This window comes from Echiichthys vipera (genome assembly GCF_963691815.1).
Source record: "Echiichthys vipera genome assembly, contig: SCAFFOLD_77, whole genome shotgun sequence".
NCBI lineage: Eukaryota > Metazoa > Chordata > Actinopteri > Perciformes > Trachinidae > Echiichthys > Echiichthys vipera.
The window spans coordinates 3,099-27,500 of NW_028154863.1; the positions used below are offsets into that span (position 1 = coordinate 3,099).

Consider the following 24,402-nt stretch of genomic DNA (forward strand, 5'->3'; position numbering starts at 1 on the left):
GTCGTCGTTGTTGTTGTTGTCGTTGTTGTTGTCGTCGTTGTTGTTGTCGTTGTTGTCGTCGTTGTTGTCGTCGTTGTTGTAGTTGTTGTCGTTGTAGTCGTTGTTGTTGTCGTCGTCGTTGTTGTCGTTGTCGTTGTTGTCGTCGTTGTTGTCGTTGTTGTCGTCGTTGTTGTCGTCGTTGTTGTTGTTGTCGTCGTTGTTGTAGTTGTTGTTGTCGTCGTTGTTGTTGTCGTAGTTGTTGTTGTTGTCGTTGTTGTTGTCGTTGTTGTTGTTGTTGTCGTTGTTGTTGTCGTCGTTGTTGTTGTCGTTGTTGTCGTCGTTGTTGTTGTCGTTGTTGTTGTCGTTGTTGTCGTCGTTGTTGTTGTCGTTGTTGTTGTCGTTGTTGTTGTCGTTGTTGTCGTTGTTGCTGTTGTTGTTGTTGTTGTTCTTCTTCTTGTTGCTGTTGTTGTTGTTGTTCTTCTTCTTCTTGTTGTTGTCGTTGTTGTTGTCGTTGTTGTTGTTGTCGTTGTTGCTGTTGTTCTTCTTCTTGTTGCTGTTGTTGTTGTTGTTCTTCTTCTTCTTGTTGTTGTCGTTGTTGTTGTAGTAGTTGTTGCCGTTGTTGTTGTCGTCGTTGTTGTTGTCGTCGTTGTTGTTGTCTTAGTTGTTGTTGTCGTCGTTGTTGTAGTTATAGTTGTTGTAGTTGTCGTTGTTGTTGTCGTCGTTGTTGTTGTCGTTGTTGTTGTCGTTGTTGTCGTTGTTGACATTGTTGTTGACATTGTTGTTGTAGTTGTCGTTGTTGTCGTTGTTGTTGTTGTTGTCGTTGTTGTTGTTGTTGACGTCGTTGTCGTTGTTGTCGTGGTTATTGTCATTGTTGTTGTTGTCGTAGTTGTTGTCGTCGTCGTTGTTGTAGTTGTCGTTGTTGTTGTCGTCGTCGTTGTTGTTGTCGTTGTTGTTGTTGTCGTCGTTGTTGTTGTCGTTGTTGTCGTCGTTGTTGTTGTCGTTGTTGTTGTCGTTGTTGTCGTCGTTGTTGTTGTCGTTGTTGTTGTCGTTGTTGTTGTCGTTGTTGTCGTTGTTGCTGTTGTTGTTGTTGTTGTTCTTCTTCTTGTTGCTGTTGTTGTTGTTGTTCTTCTTCTTCTTGTTGTTGTCGTTGTTGTTGTCGTTGTTGTTGTTGTCGTTGTTGCTGTTGTTCTTCTTCTTGTTGCTGTTGTTGTTGTTGTTCTTCTTCTTCTTGTTGTTGTCGTTGTTGTTGTAGTAGTTGTTGCCGTTGTTGTTGTCGTCGTTGTTGTTGTCGTCGTTGTTGTTGTCTTAGTTGTTGTTGTCGTCGTTGTTGTAGTTATAGTTGTTGTAGTTGTCGTCGTTGTTGTTGTTGTCGTCGTCGCTGTTGTTGTCGTCGTCGTAGTTGTTGTCGTTGTTGTTGTTGTTGTTGTCGTCGTTGTTGTCGTCGTTGTTGTCGTGGTTGTTGTCGTTGTTGTTGACGTCGTTGTTGTCGTCGTTGTTGTAGTTGTCGTCGTTGTTGTTGTTGTAGTTGTTGTTGTCGTTGTTGTCGTCGTTGTTGTTGTTGTCGTCGTTGTTGTTGTCGTCGTCGTTGTCGTCGTTGTTGTCGTTGTTGTTGTAGTTGTCGTTGTTGTTGTTGTCGTCGTTGTTGTTGTCGTCGTCGTTGTCGTCGTTGTCGTCGTTGTTGTTGTAGTTGTTGTCGTCGTCGTCGTTGTTGTTGTCGTCGTCGTCGTCGTTGTTGACGTTGTTGTTGTCGTCGTTGTTGTTGTCGTTGTTGTTGTTGTCGTAGTTGTTGTCGTTGTTGTTGTCGTCGTTGTCGTTGTTGTCGTTGTCGTCGTTGTTGTCCTTATTGTCGTCATTGTTGTCGTTGTTGTTGACATTGTTGTTGTTGTTGTTGTTGTCGTCGTCGTTGTTGTCGTTGTTGTTGTTGACGTTGTCGTTGTCGTCGTTGTTGTTGACGTTGTTGTCGTTGTTGTTGTCGTCATCGTTGTCATCGTTGTTGTTGTCGTTGTCGTCGTCGTTGTCCTTGTTGTCGTTGTTGTTATTGTTGTTGTTGTCGTCGTAGTTGTTGTCGTTGTTGTTGTCGTTGTCGTCGTTTTTGTTGTCGTCGTCGTCGTTATTGTTGTTGTTGTCGTTGTTGTCGTCGTTTTTGTTGTCGTCGTCGTCGTTATTGTTGTTGTTGTCGTTGTTGTAGTTGTCATTGTTGTCGTCGTATTTATTGTCGTTGTTGTTGTTGTCGTCGTTGTTGTTGTCGTTGTCGTTGTTGTCGTCGTCGTTGTTGTAGTTGTCGTCGTTGTTGTTGTTGTAGTTGTTGTTGTTGTCGTCGTTGTTGTTGTCCGTAGTTGTTGTCGTCGTTGTTGTTGTTGTCGTCGTTGTTGTCGTCGTTGTTGTTGTTGTCGTCGTCGTTGTTGTTGTTGTTGTCGTTGTTGTTGTCGTCGTTGTAGTTGTTGTCGTCGTTGTTGTCGTAGTTGTGGTTGTTGTTGTCGTCGTTGTTGTTGTAGTTGTCGTCGTTGTTGTTGTTGTTGTTGTTGTTGTTGTAGTTGTTGTCGTCGTCGTCGTTGTTGTTGTCGTTGTTGTCGTCGTCGTCGTCGTTGACGTTGTTGTTGTCGTTGTTGTCGTCGTTGTTGTTGTCGTTGTTGTCGTTGTTGTAGTTGTTGTCGTCGTTGTTGTTGTCGTTGTTGTCCTTATTGTTGTCGTTGTTGTTGTCGTCGTTGTTGTCGTTGTTGTTGACATTGTTGTTGTTGTTGTTGTTGTCGTCGTCGTTGTTGTCGTTGTTGTTGTTGACGTTGTCGTTGTTGTTGTCGTCGTTGTTGACGTTGTTGTCGTTGTTGTTGTTGTTGTCGTCGTCGTTGTCCTTGTTGTCGTTGTTGTCGTTGTTGTTATTGTTGTTGTTGTCGTCGTAGTTGTTGTCGTTGTTGTTGTCGTTGTTGTCGTCGTTTTTGTTGTCGTCGTCGTCGTTATTGTTGTTGTTGTCGTTGTTGTAGTTGTCGTTGTTGTTGTCGTCGTTGTTGTCGTCGTTGTTGTCGTTGTTGTCGTCATTGTTGTTGTTGTCGTTGTTGTTGTTGTCGTCGTTGGTGTTGTTGTTGTTGTTGTTGTTGTCGTCGTTGTCGTCATTGTTGTTGTTGTTGTAGTTGTTGTCGTTGTTGTTGTTGTCGTCGTTGTTGTTGACGTTGTTGTTGTTGTCGTTGTCGTCGTTGTTGTTGTCGTCGTTGTTGTTGTAGTTGTCGTTGTTGTTGTTGTTGTCGTCATTGTTGTTGTTGTTGTAGTTGTTGTTGCCGTCGTTGTTGTTGTTGTTGTCATTGTTGTTGTCGTCGTTGTTGTCATTGTTGTTGTCGTCGTTGTCATTGTTGTTGTCGTCGTCGTTGTTGTTGTTGTTGTCATTGTTGTTGTTGTCGATGTTGTTGTTGTTGTTGTCATTGTTGTTGTTGTTGTCGTCGTAGTTGTTGTCGTCGTTGTTGTCGTCGTTGTTGTTGTCGTCGTTGTAGTTGTTGTCATTGTTGTTGTTGTCGATGTTGTTGTCGTCGTTGTTGTCGATGTTGTTGTCGTCGTTGTTGTTGTTGTTGTCATTGTTGTTGTTGTCGATGTTGTTGTTGTTGTTGTCGTCGTTGTTGTCGTAGTTGTTGTTGTTGTTCTTGTTGTTGTTGCTGTTGTCGTTGTTGTCGTCGTCGTCGTTGTTGTCGTAGTTGTTGTTGTCGTTGTTGTAGTTGTTGTTTTCGTTGTTGTTGTCGTTGTTGTCGTCGTTGTTGTTGTTGTTGTAGTTGTTGTCGTCGTTGTTGTCATTGTTGTTGTTGTTGTCGTCGTTGTTGTCGTCGTTGTTGTCGTTGTTGTTGTTGTAGTTGTCGTCGTTGTTGTCGTTGTTGTCGACGTTGTTGTCGTTGTTTTTGTTGTCGACGTTGTTGTTGTTGTCGTCGTTGTTGTTGTCGTTGTTGTTGTTGTCGTTGTTGTTGTCGTCGTTGTTGTCGTAGTTGTTGTCGTAGTTGTTGTTGTCGTAGTTGTTGTTGTCGTCGTTGTTGTTGTAGTTGTTGTTGTTGTCGTTGTTGTTGTTGTCGTCATTGTTGTCGTAGTTGTCGTCGTTGTTGTTGTCGTTGTTGTTGTCGTCGTTGTTGTCGTCGTTGTTGTTGTCGTCGTTGTCTTCATTGTTGTTGTCGTTGTTGTCTTCGTTGTTGTCGTTGTTGTCGTTGTTGTTGTTGTCGTTGTTATTGTCGTCGTTGTTGTCGTCATTGTAGTTGTTGTTGTTGTTGTTGTCGTTGTTGTTGTCGTTGTTGTTGTCGTCATTGTAGTTGTTGTTGTTGTCGCTGTTGTCGTCGTTGTTGTAGTTGTTGTTGTTGTTGTCGTTGTTGTCGTCGTTGTTGTTGTCGTCGTTGTTGTTGTCATTGTTGTCGTCGTTGTTGTTGTCATTGTTGTTGTCGTTGTTGTCGTCGTTGTTGTTGTCGTTGTTGTCGTCGTCCTTGTCGTCGTCGTTGTTGTTGCGTAGTTGTTGTTGTTGTCATTGTTGTTGTCGTTGTTGTTGTTGTTGTCGTCGTTGTCGTTATTGTCGTCGTTGTTGTTGTCGTCGCTGTTGTAGTTGTTGTCGTCGTTGTTGTTGTCGTTGTCGTAGTTGTTGTTGTTGTCGTCGTCGTTGTAGTTGTTGTCGTTGTTGTCGTCGTTGTTGTTTTCGTCATTGTTGTTGTTGTCGTTGTTGTCGTCGTAGTTGTTGTCGTCATTGTTGTTGTTGTTGTTGTTATTGTTGTTGTAGTTGTCGTCGTCGTTGTTGTTGACGTTGTTGTTGTTGTAGTTGTTGTTGTTGTTGTTGTTGTTGTCGTCGTTGTTGTCCTTATTGTTGTTGTTGTTGTTGTTATTGGTGTTGTCGTCGTTGTTGTTGTAGTTGTCGTTGTTGTTGATGTTGCTTTTGTCATTGTTGTTGTTGTTGACGTTGTTGTTGTTGTCGTCGTTGTTGTTGCTTTTGTCATTGTTGTTGTTGTTGACGTTGTTGTAGTTGTCGTTGTTGATGTTGCTTTTGTCGTTGTTGTTGTTGTTGTCGTCGTCGTTGTCGTCGTTGTCGTCGTTGTCGCCGTTGTTGTTGTTGTCGTCGTTGTTGTCGTTGTCATTGTCGTCGTTGTTGTTGTTGTTGACTCACTTGTTTGCTCTGGAGCCCAGGACAAAGGTGCTGTTCTCGTTCAGTCTGGACGGGTCCCACTGAAACACACACACACACACACACACACACACAGACACACACACACACACACACACACACACACACACACACACACACACACACACACACACACACACACACACACACACACACACACACACACACACACACACACACACACACACACACACACACACGTCACTCTTGTTGTTGTTGTCGTGATCAGAGCCGGCGTCTCTGTCCCTGTCTGTGATTGGTCGGAGGCTGCAGGCCCCGCCCCCTCACCTTGGGTCCTTCCCTCCTGATTGGCTCAGACTTGATCTTCACCCTGAGGATGACATCACAGGTTAGCCGATGACGTCACAGGTTAGCTGATGATGTCACAGGTTAGCTGATGATGTCACAGGTTAGCTGATGATGTCACAGGTTAGCCGATGACGTCACAGTTAGCTGATGATGTCACAGTTAGCTGATGATGTCACAGTTAGCTGATGATGTCACAGTTAGCCGATGATGTCACATGTTAGCTGGTGATGTCACAGGTTAGCTGATGATGTCACAGTTAGCTGATGATGTCACAGGTTAGCTGATGATGTCACAGTTAGCTGATGATGTCACAGGTTAGCTGATGATGTCACAGTTAGCTGATGATGTCACAGTTAGCTGATGATGTCACAGTTAGCTGATGATGTCACAGGTTAGCTGATGATGTCACGGGTTAGCCGATGATGTCACAGTTAGCCGATGACGTCACAGGTTAGCCGATGATGTCACGGTTAGCTGATGATGTCACGGTTAGCTGATGACGTCACAGGTTAGCTGATGATGTCACAGGTTAGCTGATGATGTCACAGTTAGCTGATGACGTCACAGGTTAGCCGATGATGTCACAGTTAGCTGATGACGTCACAGTTAGCTGATGACGTCACAGGTTAGCTGATGATGTCGCAGTTAGCTGATGATGTCACAGGTTAGCTGATGATGTCACAGGTTAGCTGATGATGTCACAGTTAGCTGATGACGTCACAGGGTAGCTGATGATGTCACAGTTAGCTGATGATGTCACAGTTAGCTGATGATGTCACAGGTTAGCTGATGACGTCACAGGTTAGCTGATGACGTCACAGGGTAGCTGATGATGTCACAGGTTAGCTGATGACGTCACAGGTTAGCTGATGACGTCACAGGTTAGCTGATGACGTCACAGGGTAGCTGATGATGTCACAGTTAGCTGATGATGTCACAGTTAGCTGATGATGTCACAGGTTAGCTGATGTCACAGGTTAGCTGATGATGTCACAGGTTAGCTGATGATGTCACAGTTAGCTGATGACGTCACAGGTTAGCTGATGACGTCACAGGTTAGCTGATGATGTCACAGGTTAGCCGATGATGTCATGGTTAGCTGATGATGTCACAGTTAGCTGATGACGTCACAGTTAGCTGATGACGTCACAGGTTAGCTGATGATGTCGCAGTTAGCTGATGATGTCACAGGTTAGCTGATGATGTCACAGGTTAGCTGATGACGTCACAGGGTAGCTGATGATGTCACAGTTAGCTGATGATGTCACAGTTAGCTGATGATGTCACAGGTTAGCTGATGTCACAGTTAGCTGATGATGTCACAGTTAGCTGATGATGTCACAGGTTAGCTGATGATGTCACGGTTAGCTGATGATGTCACAGTTAGCTGATGATGTCACAGGTTAGCTGATGATGTCACGGTTAGCTGATGATGTCACAGTTAGCTGATGATGTCACAGGTTAGCTGATGTCACAGGTTAGCTGATGATGTCACAGTTAGCTGATGATGTCACGGGTTAGCTGATGATGTCACAGTTAGCTGATGACGTCACAGTTAGCTGATGATGTCACAGTTAGCTGATGATGTCACAGTTAGCTGATGATGTCACAGTTAGCTGATGATGTCACAGGTTAGCTGATGATGTCACAGTTAGCTGATGATGTCACAGTTAGCTGATGATGTCACAGTTAGCTGATGATGTCACAGGTTAGCTGATGACGTCACGGTTAGCTGATGATGTCACGGTTAGCTGATGATGTCACAGGTTAGCTGATGATGTCATACTCACTGGGAGGAGAGGGAGTGCGGGCGATCGGAGGACGCCGCCGCCGGACGAGCTCGTCTCTATGGAAACAGACACACCTGTCTCACACCTGTACAACACCTGACACACCTGTCTCACACCTGTCCTGTCTCACACCTGTCCTGTCTCACACCTGTCTCACACCTGTCCTGTCTCACACCTGTCTCACACCTGTCCTGTCTCACACCTGTCCTGCACCTGTCTCACACCTGTCCTGTACCTGTCTCACACCTGTACAACACCTGTGCAACACCTGTCTCACACCTGTCCTGTCTCACACCTGTCTCACACCTGTCCTGTCTCACACCTGTCTCACACCTGTCCTGCACCTGTCTCACACCTGTCTCACACCTGTCTCACACCTGTCCTGCACCTGTCTCACACCTGTCCTGTCTCACACCTGTCCTGCACCTGTCTCACACCTGTCTCACACCTGTCCTGCACCTGTCTCACACCTTTCTCACACCTGTCTCACACCTGTCTCACACCTGTCCTGCACCTGACACACCTGTCTCACACCTGTCCTGCACCTGTCTCACACCTGACACACCTGTCTCACACCTGTCTCACACCTGTCCTTTCTCACACCTGTCTCACACCTGTCTCACATCTGTCCTGTCTCACACCTGTCCTGCACCTGTCTCACACCTGTCCTGCACCTGTCTCACACCTGTCCTGCACCTGTCTCACACCTGTCCTGTCTCACACCTGTGTCACACCTGTCCTGCACCTGTCTCACACCTGTCCTGTCTCACACCTGTCCTGCACCTGTCTCACACCTGACACACCTGTCCTGCACCTGTCTCACACCTGTCCTGCACCTGTCTCACACCTGTCCTGTCTCACACCTGTCTCACACCTGTCCTGCACCTGTCTCACACCTGTCCTGCACCTGTCTCACACCTGTACAACACCTGACACACCTGTCTCACACCTGTCCTGTCTCACACCTGTCCTGTCTCACACCTGTCCTGCACCTGTCTCACACCTGTCCTGTCTCACACATGTCTCACACCTGTCTCACACCTGTCCTACACCTGTCTCACACCTGTCCTGCACCTGTCTCACACCTGCCTCACACCCGTCTCACACCTGTCTCACACCTGTCCTGTCTCACACCTGTCTCACACCTGTCCTGTCCTGCACCTGTCTCACACCTGTCCTGTCTCACACCTGTCCTGTCTCACACCTGTCTCACACCTGTCCTGCACCTGTCTCACACCTGTCCTGTCTCACACCTGTCTCACACCTGCCTCACACCTGTCTCACACCTGTCTCACACCTGTCCCACACCTGTCCTGTCTCACACCTGTACAACACCTGTCCTGCACCTGTCTCACACCTGACACACCTGTCTCACACCTGTCCTGTCTCACACCTGTCCCACACGTGTCTCACACCTGTCCTGCACCTGTCTCACACCTGTCCTGTCTCACACCTGTCCTGCACCTGTCTCACACCTGTCCTGCACCTGTCTCACACCTGTCCTGTCTCACACCTGTCCTGCACCTGTCTCACACCTGTCCTGCACCTGTCTCACACCTGTCCTGTCTCACACCTGTCTCACACCTGTCCTGCACCTGCCTCACACCTGTCCTGCACCTGTCTCACACCTGCACCTGTCTCACACTTGTCCTGTCTAACACCTGTCTCACACCTGTCCCACACCTGCACCTGTCTCACACCTGTCCTGTCTCAAACCTGTCTCACACCTGTCCTGCACCTGTCTCACACCTGTCCTGCACCTGTCTCACACCTGTCCTGCACCTGTCTCACACCTGTCTCACACCTGTCCTGCACCTGTCTCACACCTGTCTCACACCTGTCCTGTCTCACACCTGTCTCACACCTGTCCTACACCTGTCTCACACCTGTCTCACACATGTCCTGTCTCACACCTGTCTCACACCTGTCTCACACATGTCCTGTCTCACACCTGTCTCACACCTGTCCTGTCTCACACCTGTCTCACACCTGTCTCACACCTGTCTCACCTGACACACCTGTCTCACACCTGTCCTGTCTCACACCTGTCTTACACCTGTCTCACACCTGACACACCTGTCTCACACCTGTCTCACACCTGTACAACACCTGTCTCACACCTGTACAACACCTGTCTCACACCTGTACAACACCTGTCTCACACCTGTCCTGTCTCACACCTGTCTCGCACCTGTCCTGCACCTGTCACACCTGTCCTGTCTCACACCTGTCTCACACCTGCCCTGCACCTGTCACACACCTGTCTCACACCTGTACAACACCTGTCTCACACCTGCCCTGCACCTGTCACACACCTGTCTCACACCTGTCCTGCACCTGTCTCACACCTGTCCTGTCTCACACCTGTCTCACACCTGTGCAACACCTGACACACCTGTCTCACACCTGTCTCACACCTGTACAGCACCTGTCTCACACCTGTCCTGTCTCACACCTGTCTCACACCTGTCCTGTCTCACACCTGTCTCACACCTGTCCTGTCTCACACCTGACACACCTGTCTCACACCTGTCTCACACCTGTGCAACACCTGACACACCTGTCTCACACCTGTCTCACACCTGTCTCACACCTGTCCTGCACCTGTCTCACACCTGTCCTGTCTCACACCTGTCTCACACCTGTCCTGCACCTGTCTCACACCTGTCCTGTCTCACACCTGTCTCACACCTGTCTCACACCTGTCTCACACCTGTCTCGCACCTGTCTCACCTTCTTGAGGAGGGGGCTCCCTCTCTGGCTGTAGTCCTCGTCTGCAGGTCTGGATCTCTGTGGGGGGACACACAGACCAGGATCAGAATCGAACCGGGTAACATCTGAATCGGAGGCTTCTCATTGGTCCGTCACTACCTTGACGGCAGCGGCGGCGCCCTCTGGCCCCGCCCTCTTCGCCTCCGCCTCTGGGAACAGCTGCTTGGCCTGCGGATGACATCACAGGTGAGAAGACAGGAAGTGAGGGGGCGTGGGCCAATCACAGGAAACAGGAAGTGACCTCACCTGCTCCAGGGCGTTCCGGCACGCCTCCCGGATCAGCTGGTCCGTGTGCACGCCGTCGCCGACGTTCTCCTTCACGTTCGCCGCCGCCTTCTCGTAGAACTGGAACGCGACAACACATGTGACACACCCGCACACACACACACCTGTACACACACACCTGTAAGCCCCGCCCCCCCCCTGACCTGTTGGTACTTCCTGAACACGGCCGTGATGTCATCGTTGAAGCTGGGCTGAAGCACCGCCCTCAGCAGGTCCATGGACACCTGAGGGTCAGTGTAGCTGCACACACACACGCACACACACACACGCACACACACACACACGCGCACACGCACGCACGCACACACACACACACACACACACACGCACACACACACACGCACACACACACACGCACACACACACACACACACACACACACGCGCACACACACACACACACACACACACAGTATATACCAGTGTAACTAACTAGCATAACTAGCATAACTAACCAGTGTAAATAACTAGCTTAACTAGCATAACTAACCAGTGTACCTAGCTTAACTAGCTTAACTAACAAGTGTACCTAGCTTAACTAGCATAACTAACCAGTGTAAATAACTAGCTTAACTAGCATAACTAACCAGTGTACCTAGCTTAACTAGCATAACTAACTAGTGTACCTAGCTTAATTAGCATAACTAACCAGTATAGCTAGCTTAACTAACTAGCTTAACTAGCATAACTAACCAGTGTAACTAGCTTAACTAGCATAACTTACCAGTGTAACTAGCATAACTAGCATAACTTACCAGTGTAACTAGCATAACTAGCTTGACTAGCATAACTTACCAGTGTAACTAGCATAACTAGCTTAAGTAGCATAACTTACCATGGTAACTAGCATAACTAGCTTAACTAGCATAACTAGCTTAACTAGCATAACTTACCATGGTAACTAGCATAACTAGCCCATACCTGACGGTGGTGTGTGTAACCATGGTAACTAGCTTAACTAGCCCGTACCTGACGGTGGTGTGTGTAACCAGTGTAACTATGGTAACTAGCATAGCTAACTAGCTTAACTAGCCCGTACCTGACGGTGGTGTGTGTACCCAATGTAACCATGGTAACTAGCATAACTAGCTTAACTAGCATAGCTAACCCGTACCTGACGGTGGTGTGTGTACCCAGTGTAACCATGGTAACTAGCATAACTAGCTTAACTAGCTTAACTAGCCCGTACCTGACGGTGGTGTGTGTGTAACCATGGTAACCAGCCCGTACCTGACGGTGGTGTGTGTAACCATGGTAACTAGCCCGTACCTGACGGCGGTGTGTGTGACCAGTGTAACCATGGTAACTAGCATAGCTAACTAGCTTAACTAACATAGCTAACCCGTACCTGACGGTGGTGTGTGTAACCATGGTAACTAGCCCGTACCTGACGGTGGTGTGTGTGACCAGTGTAACCATGGTAACTAGCATAGCTAACTAGCTTAACTAGCATAGCTAACCCGTACCTGACGGTGGCGTGTGTGACCATGGTAACTAGCCCGTACCTGACGGTGGTGTGTGTAACCATGGTAACTAGCCCGTACCTGACGGTGGTGTGTGTGTAACCATGGTAACCATGGTAACCAGCCCGTACCTGACGGTGGTGTGTGTAACCATGGTAACTAGCCCGTACCTGACGGTGGTGTGTGTAACCAGTGTAACCATGGTAACTAGCATAGCTTACTAGCTTAACTAGCATAGCTAGCCCGTACCTGACGTTGGTGTGTGTACCCAGTGTAACCATGGTAACTAGCATAACTAACTAGCTTAACTAGCATAACTAACTAGCTTAACTAGCATAACTAGCCCGTACCTGACGGTGGTGTGTGTGTAACCATGGTAACTAGCCCGTACCTGACGGTGGTGTGTGTAACCATGGTAACCAGCCCGTACCTGACGGTGGTGTGTGTGTGTAACCATGGTAACTAGCCCGTACCTGACGGTGGCGTGTGTAACTATGGTAACCAGCCCGTACCTGACGGTGGTGTGTGTGTAACCATGGTAACCAGCCCGTACCTGACGGTGGTGTGTGTGTAACCATGGTAACCAGCCCGTACCTGACGGTGGTGTGTGTGTAACCATGGTAACTAGCCCGTACCTGACGGTGGCGTGTGTAACCAGTGTAACCATGGTAACCAGCCCGTACCTGACGGTGGTGTGTGTAACCATGGTAACCAGCCCGTACCTGACGGTGGTGTGTGTGTAACCATGGTAACCAGCCCGTACCTGACGGTGGTGTGTGTGTAACCATGGTAACCAGCCCGTACCTGACGGTGGTGTGTGTGACCAGTGTAACCATGGTAACCAGCCCGTACCTGCCGGTGGTGTGTGTGTAACCATGGTAACTAGCATAACTAGCCTGTACCTGACGGTGGTGTGTGTGTAACCATGGTAACCAGCCCGTACCTGACGGTGGTGTGTGTAACCATGGTAACTAGCCTGTACCTGACGGTGGTGTGTGTAACCATGGTAACCAGCCCGTACCTGACGGTGGTGTGTGTAACCATGGTAACTAGCCCGTACCTGACGGTGGTGTGTGTAACCATGGTAACCAGCCCGTACCTGACGGTGGTGTGTGTAACCATGGTAACTAGCCTGTACCTGACGGTGGTGTGTGTAACCATGGTAACCAGCCCGTACCTGACGGTGGTGTGTGTAACCATGGTAACTAGCCCGTACCTGACGGTGGTGTGTGTAACCAGTGTAACCATGGTAACTAGCATAGCTTACTAGCTTAACTAGCATAGCTAGCCCGTACCTGACGTTGGTGTGTGTACCCAGTGTAACCATGGTAACTAGCATAACTAACTAGCTTAACTAGCATAACTAACTAGCTTAACTAGCATAACTAGCCCGTACCTGACGGTGGTGTGTGTGTAACCATGGTAACTAGCCCGTACCTGACGGTGGTGTGTGTAACCATGGTAACCAGCCCGTACCTGACGGTGGTGTGTGTGTGTAACCATGGTAACTAGCCCGTACCTGACGGTGGCGTGTGTAACTATGGTAACCAGCCCGTACCTGACGGTGGTGTGTGTGTAACCATGGTAACCAGCCCGTACCTGACGGTGGTGTGTGTAACCATAGTAACTAGCCCGTACCTGACGGTGGTGTGTGTGTAACCATGGTAACCAGCCCGTACCTGGCGGTGGTGTGTGTAACCATGGTAACCAGCCCGTACCTGACGGTGGTGTGTGTGTAACCATGGTAACTAGCCCGTACCTGACGGTGGTGTGTGTGTAACCATGGTAACTAGCCCGTACCTGACGGTGGTGTGTGTGTAACCATGTTAACCAGCCCGTACCTGACGGTGGTGTGTGTGTAACCATGGTAACCAGCCCGTACCTGACGGTGGTGTGTGTGTAACCATGGTAACTAGCCCGTACCTGACGGTGGTGTGTGAGCGGCGTCCTCGCCGGTGAACGTGCCGGTGTTTGATCATCACGTTCCACGGCTTCTGCGCGAGTTATGAATATGAATTATGAATAATTATGATCATTATGAATCACTAACATCATTAACATCTATTAATTATGATTATTATGACGTCATAATATCAAAAAACACGGTTATATGATGAGTAACGGTCATAACAGTGACTCAGGTAAACCATATACAGCACGTTAGCATAGCGTGCTAAGCTAACGCTCCGTACCGGGCTGTGGTCCGGGGGCTCCGCTCCGTCCTGCTGCAGCCAGTCCCGGCCCCCCTCGCTGCGGTGGGCTCCCATGGTGCGGTCCGGCTCCAGCCGAGCTAACTGTGCTAGGCTAACGGCGGCGAGAGCTAACTGTGTGGTGCTAACAGAGGCGAGAGCTAACTGTGTGATGCTAACGGAGGCGAGAGCTAACTGTGTGATGCTAACAGCAGTAAGGCTAACTGTGTGATGCTAACAGAGGCGAGGCTAACTGTGTGATGCCGACGGAGGCGAGAGCTAACTGTGTGATGCTAACAGAGGCGAGAGCTAGCTGTGTGATGCTAACAGCGGCGAGAGCTAACTGTGTGATGCTAACGGAGGCGAGGCTAACTGTGTGATGCTAACAGAGGCGAGAGCTAACTGTGTGATGCTAACGGAGGCGAGAGCTAACTGTGTGATGCTAACAGAGGCGAGAGCCTTGTTGATGTCTGCGGGCCGGAAGTCTCCAAGTCCCGGGCGTTAGCGGGAGAGTTACCGGGGCGGTAGCGGGACTTTACCGGGGTGTTAGCGGGACTTTACCGGGGCGGTAGCGGGACTTTACCGGGGCGGTAGCGGGACTTTACCGGGCTGACTGACCGACAGAAGAGCGCCGATGCTCGGATCTGATGTTTTGTTTCCTGGAAGTGACACTTCCGCTTCATGTGACGCGCACTTCCGGTCCTTTCCCCCTTCACAATAAGAGCTCCAGAAGAAAAAAAGGAATAAAGAGAGGACAGACAGGCGGCCATTTTGGATAAATGTTTACTTCTCTGTGCAGATGAAGGACAGACTATTTACACTCTCCAGCTGAGGCCCCGCCCCCCCCCACGCCGCGTCCTCGCCACGTCCTCGCCGTTAGCCTAGCTTAGCGCAAACACCGGGGGCAGAGGGGGACGTTAGCCTAGCTTAGCGCTAACACCAGGAGGAGGGAGTTTAGTCTAGGTAGCGCAAACACTGGGGGCAGAGGGGGACGTTAGCCTAGCTTAGCACAAACTGGGAGCAGAGGGAGGTTAGCCTAGCTTAGTGTAAACACCGGGGGAAGAGGGACGTTAGCCTAGCTTAGCGCTAACACCAGGAGGAGGGAGTTTAGCCTAGGTAGCGCAAACACTGGGGGCAGAGTGATGCTAGCCTAGCTTAACGCAAACGTCGGGGGAAGAGGGAGGTTAGCCTAGCTTAACGCAAACACTAGGGCAGAGGGACATTAGCCTAGCTTAGCGCAAACACCAGAGCAGAGGAACGTTAGCCTAGCTTAGTGCAAACACCGGGGGAAGAGAGGGACGTTAGCCTAGCTTAGCGTAAACACTGGGGGCAGGGGGACGTTAGCCTAGCTTAGTGTAAACACCAGGGGCAGAGGGAGGTCAGCCTAGCTTAACGCAAACACCAGGGGCAGGGGGAGGTTAGCCTAGCTTAGCGCAAACACCGGGGGCAGAGGGGGATGTTAGCATAACTTAGCACCAACACCGGGGGCAGAGTGACGTAAGCCTAGCTTAGCGCAAACACCGGGGGAAGAGAGTTACATTAGCCTAGCTTAGTGTAAACACCAGGGGAAGAGGGAGGATAGCCTAGCTTAGTGTAAACACCAGGGGAAGAGGGGGACGTTAGCCTAGCTTAGCGCAAACACCGGGGGGCAGAGGGACGTTAGCCTAGCTTAGCGCAAACACCGGGGGGCAGAGGGACGTTAGCCTAGCTTAGCGCTAACACCAGGGGAAGAGGGACGTTAGCCTAGCTTAGCACTAACACCAGGAGGAGGGAGTTTAGTCTAGGTAGCGCAAACACTGGGGGCAGAGGGGGACGTTAGCCTAGCTTAGCACAAACTGGGAGCAGAGGGAGGTTAGCCTAGCTTAGTGTAAACACCGGGGGAAGAGGGACGTTAGCCTAGCTTAGCGCTAACACCAGGAGGAGGGAGTTTAGCCTAGGTAGCGCAAACACTGGGGGCAGAGTGATGCTAGCCTAGCTTAACGCAAACGTCGGGGGAAGAGGGAGGTTAGCCTAGCTTAACGCAAACACTAGGGCAGAGGGACATTAGCCTAGCTTAGCGCAAACACCAGAGCAGAGGAACGTTAGCCTAGCTTAGTGCAAACACCGGGGGAAGAGAGGGACGTTAGCCTAGCTTAGCGTAAACACTGGGGGCAGGGGGACGTTAGCCTAGCTTAGTGTAAACACCAGGGGCAGAGGGAGGTCAGCCTAGCTTAACGCAAACACCAGGGGCAGGGGGAGGTTAGCCTAGCTTAGCGCAAACACCGGGGGCAGAGGGGGATGTTAGCATAACTTAGCACCAACACCGGGGGCAGAGTGACGTAAGCCTAGCTTAGCGCAAACACCGGGGGAAGAGAGTTACATTAGCCTAGCTTAGTGTAAACACCAGGGGAAGAGGGAGGATAGCCTAGCTTAGTGTAAACACCAGGGGAAGAGGGGGACGTTAGCCTAGCTTAGCGCAAACACCGGGGGGCAGAGGGACGTTAGCCTAGCTTAGCGCAAACACCGGGGGGCAGAGGGACGTTAGCCTAGCTTAGCGCTAACACCAGGGGAAGAGGGACGTTAGCCTAGCTTAGCACTAACACCAGGAGGAGGGAGTTTAGCCTAGGTAGCGCAAACACTGGGGGCAGAGGGAGGTTAGGCTAGCTTAGCACAAACTGGGAGCAGAGGGAGGTTAGGCTAGCTTAGCGCAAACACTGGGGGAAGAGGGATATTAGCCTAGCTTAGTGTAAACACGGGGGAAGAGAATGACATTAGCCTAGCTTAGTGTAAACACCGGGGGAAGAGGGAGGTTAGCCTAGCTTAGCGCAAACACCGTGGGCAGAGGGTGACGTTAGCCTAGCTTAGCGCAAACACCGGGGGCAGAGGGACGTTAGCCTAGCTTAGTGTAAACACCAGGGGCAGAGAGGGACGTTAGCCTAGCTTAGCGCTAACACCAGGGGAAGAGGGATGTTAGCCTAGCTTAGCGCAAACTGGGAGCAGAGGGACGTTAGCCTAGCTTAACGCACACACCAGAGTGGGACGTTAGCCTAGCTTAGGCTAACGTAGGCGAGGGCGAGGACGTGGCGGCGGCGGCGAGGACGCCCTGAAACCAAGCTGAGGATCATGGGTAATTGAGGAACATGCTAAAAACAGAAACAGTGAAGAACAGAAGGAAAAGCGTCCAATCAGAGCGCGGCGTCCGCGGCGGCGGCGGCGTCCGCGGTGGCGTCCCCGGCGGCGGCGGCGTCGCACAGAAACTCGACGTGTTGAAAAAAACGACGTCGTGTTTCCTGAAAAAAAGTTTATTTTTTTTTTTACAACATTGAAGAGTTCTGACCCCGCCCCCCTCCTATGACATCACTTCCTGTTTCCACAGGAAGTGTGACGGGACCCCGGCACTCGCGCACTCCGGCCTTTTCGATTGTCCCAGAATGCACTGCGGGCGGAAAGCCCTTCCTCCTGCGAGGTGAGCTGCAGCGCCGATTGGCCGTCTGTCCTGAGGGGGGCGGGGCTTCTCGTCCGACCGGTCCAATAGAAACGATAGCTGCCTTTTGTCGACCAATCAGGAGTCCTCCTCCTCCGACGGGTGAGAGGGACGCCCTGCAGTGATGTCAGAGCTTCGACCAATCGGAGGGAGGGTGGACTCTGACCCCGCCCCCTCTGCTGAAGAGGGGGGCGTGGCCTCCGCCCAGGCCCCGCCCCCTCTACACGGCGGCCATCTTGTCCCGCGGACTGCCGCTGCTGCTGCTGCTGTTGTTGTTGTTGTTGTCGTCATGGCCGCCGCCCGGTGACATCACGGCGCCCGGCGTCCTGTCGGCAGCCTTGGGGGCGGAGTCTTTGTCCCCGGGGGGGGGCGCGAGCTGGGCGGGGCCGGGGGAGGAGAGGGAGGCGGGGCGGGAGGGGGCGGGGCTGTACGCCGCCGTCAGCTCGGCGAGGCGCTCCGGCGTCGGCGCCCACTTGGCGAAGCCGGCGGCGTTCTGCAGGAAGAGCACGGCCGTGCCGTGGACCGCCCGGTACGACATGTCCTCCCTGCAGGAGACAAGGAGACGAGGGGTTAAGGAGGCGAGGAGCCAAGTGTGTAAGGAGACAGGAGGGGACGAGTGGTTAAGGAGGCGAGGAGACGGGGGGACAAGGAGACGAGGGGATAAGGAGACAAGTGTTTCAGGAGACAAGGAGACGAGGAGTTAAGGACACTAGGAGACATGTAAGGACACTAGGAGACGAGTGTGTAAGGACACTAGGAGACATGTAAGGAGACATGTGAGGACACTAGGGTGTAGTAGTGGACCTGTCCCTGGACAGTTTAAGGAAACAAGGGTGTAAGGAGACATGTAAGGACACAAGGACACATGTAAGGAGACAAGGAGACAAATGTGTAAGGAGACATGTAAGGAGACATGTAAGGAGACAAGGAGACATGTAAGGACACTAGGACGTAGTAGACCTGGACCAGGACAGTTTAAGGACACTAGGAGACATGTAAGGACACAAGGACACATGTAAGGAGACAAGGAGATATGTAAGGACACTAGGAGACAAGAGTGTAAGGAGACATGTAAGGAGACTAGGAGACATGTAAGGAGACATGTGAGGACAAGAGGAGACATGTAAGGAGACATGTAAGGAGACAAGGAGACACGTAAGGACACTAGGAGGAGGTGGACCTGGACCAGGACAGTTTAAGGACACAAGGACACAAGTGTGTAAGGAGACATGTAAGGACACAAGGACACATGTAAGGAGACAAGGACACTAGGAGACATGTAAGGACACAAGGAGACATCTAAGGACACAAGGACACAGGAGGACATCTAAGGACACTAGGTCCCCGTGGTAGTGGAGGACCTGGGCCCGGACAGTTTAAGGAGACATGTGAGGACACTAGGAGACATGTAAGGAGACATGTGAGGACACTAGGGCGTAGTAGTGGACCTGTCCCCGGACAGTTTAAGGAGACAAGGACACATGTGAGGAGACAAGGACACATGTAAGGAGACATGTAAGGACACTAGGAGGAGGTGGACCTGGACCAGGACAGTTTAAGGACACAAGGAGACAAAGGTTTAAGGAGACAAGGGTTTAAGGAGACAAGGGTTTAAGGAGACAAGGGTTTAAGGAGACAAGGAGACAAGTGTGTAAGGAGACGAGGAGACATGTAAGGACACTAGGAGACATGTAAGGACACTAGGAGGTGGTGGACCTGGACCAGGACAGTTTAAGGACACAAGGAGACAAGGGTTTAAGGAGACAAGGAGACATCTACAGACACAAGGAGACAAGGGTTTAAGGAGACAAGGGTTTAATGAGACAAGGGTTTAAGGAGACGGGGACACGAGGAGACAAGTGTTTAAGGAGACATCTAAGGACACAAGGAGACAAGTGTTTAAGAAGACATCTAAGGACACAAGGAGACAAGGGTTTAAGGAGACAAGGAGACGAGGGTTTAAAGACACAAGTGACAAGAGACGAGTGTGTAAGGAGACGAGGACACATCTAAGGAGATGAGTGTGTAAGGAGACGAGGAGACATGTAAGGAGACATGTAAGGACACTAGGAGACATGTAAGGACACTAGGAGATATGTAAGGAGACATGTAAGGACACTAGGAGACATGTAAGGACACTAGGAGACGAGTGTGTAAGGAGACGAGGAGACATCTAAGGACACTAGGAGATATGTTAGGACACTAGGAGACGAGTGTGTAAGGAGACGAGGAGACATCTAAGGACACTAGGAGACATGTTAGGACACTAGGAGACGAGTGTGTAAGGAGACAAGGACACATGTAAGGACACTAGGAGACGAGTGTGTAAGGAAACTAGGAGACATGTAAGGACACTAGGAGACGAGTGTGTAAGGAGACGAGGACACATCTAAGGACACAAGGAGACATGTAAGGAGACATGTGAGGACACTAGGAGACGAGTGTGTAAGGAGACGAGGACACATGTAAGGACACTAGGAGACGAGTGTGTAAGGAGACATGTAAGGAGACATGTAAGGACACTAGGAGACGAGTGTGTAAGGACACATGTAAGGAGACTAGGAGACGAGTGTGTAAGGACACATGTAAGGAGACTAGGAGACGAGTGTGTAAGGACACATGTAAGGACACTAGGAGACAAGTGTGTAAGGACACATGTAAGGACACTAGGAGACAAGTGTGTAAGGAGACAAGGACACAAGGAGACATCTAAGGACACTAGGACACATGTAAGGAGACATGTAAGGACACTAGGAGACATGTAAGGACACTAGGGTGTAGTAGTGGACCTAGACCAGGACAGTTTAAGGAGACAAGGACACTAGGAGTCATGTAAGGACACTAGGGTGTAGTAGTGGACCTAGACCAGGACAGTTTAAGGAGACAAGGACACTAGGAGACATGTAAGGACACTAGGGTGTAGTAGTGGACCTAGACCAGGACAGTTTAAGGAGACAAGGACACTAGGAGACATGTAAGGACACAAGGAAACATGTAAGGACACTAGGAGACATGTGAGGACACTAGGAGACGATTGTGTAAGGAGACGAGGACACATGTAAGGACACTAGGAGACATGTAAGGACACGAGGAGACATGTAAGGACACTAGGGGACAAGTGTGTAAGGAAACTAGGAGACATCTAAGGACACTAGGAGACAAGTGTATAAGGAAACTAGAAGACATCTAAGGACACTAGGAGACAAGTGTGTAAGGAAACTAGGAGACATCTAAGGACACTAGGACGTGGTAGACCTGGACCAGGACAGTTTAAGGACACAAGGAGACGAGGAGACAAGGGTGTAAGGAGACGAGTGTGTAAGGAAACGAGGAGACATGTAAGGACACTAGGAGACATCTAAGGACACGAAGAGACGAGTGTGTAAGGAGATGAGGACACATCTAAGGACACTAGGACCCCGTGGTAGTAGTGGACCTAGACCAGGACAGTTTAAGGACACTAGGACACATGTAAGGACACTAGGAGTCATGTAAGGAGACATGTGAGGACACTAGAACGTGGTAGTAGTGGACATGTCCCCGGACAGTTTAAGGAGAAAAGGACACTAGGAGACATGTAAGGACACTAGGACACATGTAAGGAGACATGTGAGGAGACATGTGAGGACACTAGGAGACATGTAAGGAGACATGTGAGGAGACATGTGAGGACACTAGCAGACATGTAAGGAGACATGTGAGGACACTAGGAGACATGTAAGGACACTAGGGCGTGGTAGTAGTGGATGTGTCCCCGGACAGTTTAAGGAGACATGTAAGGACACTAGGAGACATGTAAGGAGACATGTGAGGACACTAAGAGACGAGTGTGTAAGGAGACGAGGACACATCTAAGGACACTAGGACCCCGTGGTAGTAGTGGACCTAGACCAGGACAGTTTAAGGACACTAGGACACAAGGGTTTAAGGATACTAGGAGACAAGTAAGGAGACTAGGAGACATGTGAGGACACTAGGACACATGTAAGGAGACTAGGAGACGAGTGTGTAAGGAGACGAGGAGACCTCTTGCACAGGTGCTGGCTCCCGGAGCGATACTCGTGCTCGTGGGCCGGGACGCTGAGCTGCTGCCTCAGGAAGCGGCTGCGCTCCAGGCGGCTCAGGGCCGGCGTCACGGGGTCCCTCCACTCAGGCACGAACACGGCGAAGGACAGGGGCTCCGAGGACGCCTCCAGCAGCTCCTAAGGACACAAGGAGACATGTAAGGACACTAGGAGACATGTAAGGAGACATGTAAGGACACTAGGAGACAGGGGCTCCGAGGACGCCTCCAGCAGCTCCTGGAACCACAACACAGGGACACAAGGAGACATGTAAGGAGACAAGGAGACATGTAAGGAGACATGTAAGGAGACATGTAAGGACACAAGGAGACATGTAAGTAGACATGTAAGGACACAAGGAGACATGTAAGGAGACATGTAAGGAAACAAGGAGACATGTAAGGACACTAGGAGACATGTAAGGACACAAGGAGACATGTAAGGACACAAGGAGACATGTAAGGAGACATGTAAGGACACAAGGAGACATGTAAGGAGACAAGGAGACATGTAAGGACACAAGGAGACATGTAAGGACACAAGGAGACATGTAAGGAGACATGTAAGGACACAAGGAGACATGTAAGGAGACATGTAAAGACACTAGGCGACATGTAAGGAGACATGTAAGGACACTAGGAGACATGTAAGGACACAAGGAGACATGTAAGGAGACATGTAAGGACACTAGGAGACATGTAAGGAGACATGTAAGGACAAAAGGAGACATGTAAGGACACTAGGAGACATGTAAGGACACTAGGAGACATGTAAGGACACAAGGAGACATGTAAGGAGACATGTAAGGACACAAGGAGACATGTAAGGAGACATGTAAGGACACAAGGAGACATGTAAGGACACTAGGAGACATGTAAGGAGACATGTAAGGACACTAGGAGACATGTAAGGACACTAGGAGACATGTAAGGACACAAGGAGACGAGGATTTAAGGAGACAAGGACACAAGGAGACATGTAAGGACACTAGGAGACATGTAAGGACACTAGGAGACATGTAAGGACACAAGGAGACGAGGATTTAAGGAGACAAGGACACAAGGAGACATGCAAGGACACTAGGAGACATGTAAGGAGACATGTAAGGACACAGGGAGACATGTAAGGACACAAGGAGACATGTAAGGACACTAGGAGACATGTAAGGACACAAGGAGACATGTAAGGAGACATGTAAGGACACTAGGAGACATGTAAGGAGACATGTAAGGACACTAGGAGACATGTAAGGACACAAGGAGACATGTAAGGAGACATGTAAGGACACTAGGAGACATGTAAGGAGACATGTAAGGACACTAGGAGACATGTAAGGAGACATGTAAGGACACTAGGAGACATGTAAGGACACTAGGAGACATGTAAGGACACAAGGAGACATGTAAGGAGACATGTAAGGACACTAGGAGACATGTAAGGACACAAGGAGACATGTAAGGAGACAAGGAGACATGTGAGGACACAAGGAGACATGTAAGGACACAAGGAGACATGTAAGGAGACATGTAAGGACACAAGGAGACATGTAAGGACACAAGGAGACATGTAAGGACACTAGGAGACATGTAAGGACACTAGGAGACATGTAAGGACACAAGGAGACGAGGGTTTAAGGAGACATGCAGGGACACAAGTGTGTAAGGAGACATGTAAGGACACTAGGAGACAAGTGTGTAAGGAGACAAGGACACAAGGAGACATGCAAGGACACTAGGAGACATGTAAGGACAAAAGGAGACATGTAAGGAGACATGTAAGGACACTAGGAGACATGTAAGGACACAAGGAGACATGTAAGGAGACATGTAAGGACACTAGGAGACAGGGGCTCCGAGGACGCCTCCAGCAGCTCCTGGAACCACAACACAGGGACCGGGTCAGACCGAGTCAGACCAGAACCGGGTCAGGACCAGAACCGGGTCAGGACCGGGTCAGGACCAGAACCGGGTCAGGACCGGGTCAGGACCAGAACCGGGTCAGGACCGGGTCAGGACCAGAACCGGGTCAGACCGGGTCAGACCGGGTTAGGACCAGAACCGGGTCACCTACCTCGAAGTGCGTCACCATGGCGTCCATCAGCTCTTCGCAGAACGGAGGGTTGGCTTCAAACGACCCACTGACCGGACTGAACGCCAGGAAGGGCCTGCACACACACACACACACACACACACACACATGGTTACAGGAGCTCTGTGATTGGTCGGCGTTGGCGTTAGCGTTGGCGTTGGCGTTGGCGCCGTCGGCGGCGTCTCTCACCCTCTGGACCCGAAGAAGCCGTCCACGTCGGGGAAGGCGGAGCCAAACTGCTTGAAGTAGCAGTTGAGCGGCGAGGCGAAGCACTCGAAGGTCACGCCGAAGTGCCGCGCCAGCGCCTCGAAGACGGCGACGGGCAGCGCCCCCTGGAGGCCGGCGCCCTCGTTGGCCCCGCCCCCGAACATGGCCTGGTAGCGCTTGAGCAGGCACCAGACGCGCGGCAGGAAGCGCTCGAACCGCGGGTCGTCCACGCAGCTGTACCGGTACAGCAGCTCCTGAGGGGGGGGGGGGGGGGGGGGGAGTACTCTGATTACTCTGGGTACTCTATTACTACGGGTACTCTATTACCCCGGGTACTCTATTACCCCGGGTACTCTATTACCCCGGGTACTCTATTACCCCGGGTACTCTATTACTACTGGTGTTCTATTACCCCGGGTACTCTATTACTACTGGTGTTCTATTACCCCGGGTACTCTATTACCCCGGGTACTCTATTACTACTGGTGTTCTATTACCCCGGGTACTCTATTACTACTGGTGTTCTATTACCCCGGGTACTCTATTACTACTGGTGTTCTATTACCCCGGGTACTCTATTACTACAGGTACTCTATTACCCCGGGTACTCTATTACTACTGGTGTTCTATTACCCCGGGTACTCTATTACTACTGGTGTTCAATTA

General features: G+C 50.4%; 2 protein-coding genes across 3 annotated transcripts in view; both read right to left on the reverse strand.

The window, feature by feature from the left end:
• Window positions 1–5,058: 5,058 nt before the first annotated feature.
• On the reverse strand, window positions 5,059–14,566 carry LOC310966280 (deoxynucleotidyltransferase terminal-interacting protein 1-like). 2 transcript variants are annotated; one of them, XM_083940861.1, is made up of 9 exons: window positions 13,918–14,566; window positions 13,649–13,716; window positions 10,407–10,503; window positions 10,225–10,323; window positions 10,078–10,146; window positions 9,940–9,996; window positions 7,207–7,262; window positions 5,396–5,438; window positions 5,059–5,148 (listed from the first exon to the last, which is right to left on the reverse strand). In XM_083940861.1, the coding sequence occupies exons 1-9, from the start codon at window positions 13,990–13,992 to the stop codon at window positions 5,086–5,088; spliced, it is 627 nt and encodes a 208-aa protein (XP_083796987.1). In that variant the 5' UTR covers window positions 13,993–14,566; the 3' UTR covers window positions 5,059–5,085. The 2 variants fall into 2 exon arrangements, with proteins under 2 accessions (XP_083796987.1, XP_083796986.1); XM_083940860.1 differs by having other exon boundaries at window positions 13,649–13,719.
• Window positions 14,567–16,771: 2,205 nt separating this feature from the next.
• Window positions 16,772–24,402, reverse strand: part of pcif1 (phosphorylated CTD interacting factor 1) — a 19,902-nt gene continuing 12,271 nt past the window's right edge. Inside the window, exons 12-15 of the mRNA XM_083940862.1 lie at window positions 23,719–23,990; window positions 23,512–23,605; window positions 21,404–21,579; window positions 16,772–17,922 (exon numbers count right to left, since the gene is read on the reverse strand). Of these exons, the coding sequence (XP_083796988.1) occupies window positions 17,598–17,922; window positions 21,404–21,579; window positions 23,512–23,605; window positions 23,719–23,990 (867 nt within the window). The 3' untranslated portion in view covers window positions 16,772–17,597. The remainder of the gene's footprint in view (window positions 17,923–21,403; window positions 21,580–23,511; window positions 23,606–23,718; window positions 23,991–24,402) is intronic.